Source organism: Corticium candelabrum, unplaced genomic scaffold (assembly GCF_963422355.1).
Source record: "Corticium candelabrum unplaced genomic scaffold, ooCorCand1.1 SCAFFOLD_126, whole genome shotgun sequence".
Lineage (NCBI taxonomy): Eukaryota > Metazoa > Porifera > Homoscleromorpha > Homosclerophorida > Plakinidae > Corticium > Corticium candelabrum.
Window position 1 is genome coordinate 1 of NW_026912748.1, and position 3,000 is coordinate 3,000.

General features: G+C 39.1%; 1 protein-coding gene across 1 annotated transcript; it reads left to right on the forward strand.

Moving 5' to 3' along the window:
• Window positions 1-56: 56 nt before the first annotated feature.
• On the forward strand, window positions 57-2,972 carry LOC134198049 (SEC14-like protein 1; the record flags this gene model as incomplete). The annotated part of the gene is given in 4 exon segments (XM_062667389.1): window positions 57-71; window positions 73-186; window positions 2,165-2,431; window positions 2,669-2,972. Coding segments are annotated over 4 exon segments (657 nt in total), but the record flags the coding sequence as incomplete, so codon positions are not given.
• Window positions 2,973-3,000: the final 28 nt, after the last annotated feature.

A 3,000-nucleotide genomic window follows, 5' to 3' on the forward strand; every position in this document is an offset into this window, starting at 1 on the left:
TTGTGGTGTGATCGGAATGTGGTCGCTCTACTGTCTCTCTGTCTTTCTCTTTCAAGGTTCATCCAGAGAATCCCCGAATGGACTTGTTTTGAGCAGAACGGGTCGCTGGAAATTAAGGCGTTCTTTGGGTTTGAGGGTTTGATCGAGAAACTGGCGATGAAGCAATACACAGCGCAGATAAAGAACGTGAGGCGTGCGTGCGTGGGATTGGTGATGTCGAGCATGTGTTGCATGTGTCGAGAAGTAGTAGGTTATGTGCTGTAGACATGTTAGATATGGTCCGGAGGCTTCAGTATGTAACAGTAGTGAGGCCATATTGTAATGACACTAAAATGTAGTTCCTGTGACTAATCCGATTTGTCTGACATGTGAGATTTGATGTCACTTGATCAGTGGGGTCACAGGATCCGAGGTGAGCTAGGGACCACTGGATCATAAAATTTACTGAGTCTTGAGGCAAACTGAACCCACATGGTTGGATGACTTATTCCTGATTGCTTAGGGCTGCATGAAAGCCGCTTTTACAGTTACTGTGTATTCACCAAAGGCGCTTTTAATTAATTAACCATAGAATAATATTAATTAATCATAGAATAATATTAAATAACCATAGAATAATATTAAATAACCATAAAATAATATTAGGAGAGAAGTTGATGAAATCAAGTTATATTCAGTTTCAGTACAACTGAATCCATTTCTAGTGGATTGTAACAATTCGATCAACGAGATTTGTGCAATCGACTTCAATATTTATTTTGGTATATATCCTGAAAGAAGAAATTTGTGCGGGAGAAAAATTCGTGTGATTTTGTGCGATCATAAGCCCATTGCACAAAATAGATTCCACATATATTTTTCCCTTGTGCATGATCCTATTGTGCATGGCCTTATTGTTGCACAAATTAATTCCGCACAAGTAGTGATGTTTCTAGAAAAAGCACGAATTTTTCTCCCGCACAAATTTCTTCTTTCAGGGTACCCTAAAACCAGAAATTTTGTGTGATGATTTGAAGTGTGTGAACGAGATATCGTTGCATGAATTGATTTGCATTGTGTGTAGAAATGTGCATGCGCATTCATTTCATTCCATCTTTCTCGCCATTTCCCTGTACATCCATGATCCTAGACTTTGTTAATCGCTTGACACCAAAAGATAAACGTTTTCTCCCCACACCTATAAATGAAGTCGAACAGGGCGAACATCTGCCTAATGGCTTTCTTTCTTGTTGTGGTTATGGTTATGGTGGTTCTTGGTTGGTCAATATAAAACTGTTACCAGTATATTTGAGTAGATATTCGAGCTGTCTTGATATCGCACAAACTAAAACTGCATGGCGTGTTTGAGGCAAATTCACACAACATTAGAGTCGCACGAATTTCTATTTTACGGTATACTTATTAATTAATGTATAAAAAACCATGTTGAAGCTGTTTGTGGCAGGTGAGCATTTGGCTATATTCGAAGCATTAGTAGTTTCTAGAACTGGTGTAGGCAGTAAATCTCATTTTCTGTTGCTGTAAGTTCTAGTTCAGTTTAGTTTTACATTGTTGTCATTAGAGCTGCAATGCGAAGAAATAGAATTTAAAAAGCGTTGAAAACTGTGGAAAGTAGGATTACCTGAGAAGCTGTATGTTCCTATTGGTAGTGGAGATCCAAGTGGTTGGCTACTCTGTACTTGTTAAGACATTTACTGTACTGCTTTGACTAAAGGTTGATCTCGAATAGAGACAGCTCTTGTAGAGGGCTACAGATGATGTAACTGTAAAGACAAATGCCACAAAGAATAAGTAAGACTTGCTGTAGGTGTCATGACAAGATCAAGGGCTTAGCTGTTGTAATAGTCAAATTATATAGCACAAACACAAATGGAAAGGTTGTTTGTTATTCTTTATGAAAATGCCCATGTTTACTACTTCCCACATTGATGATATCTTATCAGATGTGCCTGACAGAAGCCTTCTTGTATTGTCTCTAATTGCATTCTGACTTGCACCAGGATCACCTGAGCAGCATACTGTTAATATCATAAGGTTTCTCTTAATAATTAAACATGAGCTACTTGTGTGTGTGTGTGTGTGTGTGTGTGTGTGTGTGTGTGTGTGTGTGTGTGTGTGTGTGTGTGTGTGTGTCTAGATGTGTACTAATAACCCATTATTATAGGGAAAGGAAGTTATGGAATTTTATATCAACGATCTTTTTGCAAAAGGCATCACATATATTGCACCATTTAAAGATGAGGCTGAACCCGTTGAAGCATGTCAACAAGAGTTAAATGACAATGTGGAGTCTGAACCGCCAACTCCGGTGACAATAATAAAGGAGAAGAGTCCTGGTTGTCTCAGTGGTATTGGTGAAAGGATCGACAGTGATTACATTGCTCGATTTTTGGGAGATTTGGATCCTTTTCAAGAAAGTGACTTGATCAAGGTGTGCCATGACGACCAAGCATGTAGCAACTACTGACAACAATTGAATGAAACTGAGACAGGACACACATGCATACCCATACACACACACACACACACACACACACACACACACACACACACACACACACACACACACACACACACACACACACACACATGCACACATGCACAGACAATAGGGACAGACAGACAGACAGACAGAAGGCAGCAAAGTTATTCTGAACTCTGTTTTCAGTTTCGTCAGGGTCTTGCTACAAACTATGAAGGCAAGCTGCCTGACGACACAATCTTACTACGTTTTTTAAGAGGCAGAGATTTCAACTTGGACAAGTCACATGACATGCTACTACGATCATTGGCATGGAGAAAACAGTATCAAGTTGACAGGATACTAGACACATGGATACCAACAGAACCCATTGTACAATATTTCTGTGGCGGATGGCATTATGAAGACAAAGGTGCATCATGCTTGATCGAGAATGCTTTGCAATAACTGTAATTTATTGAATCTGCTCTACATTATGATACATCAGATGTTGATATTAACACAATATGAAAGTTATG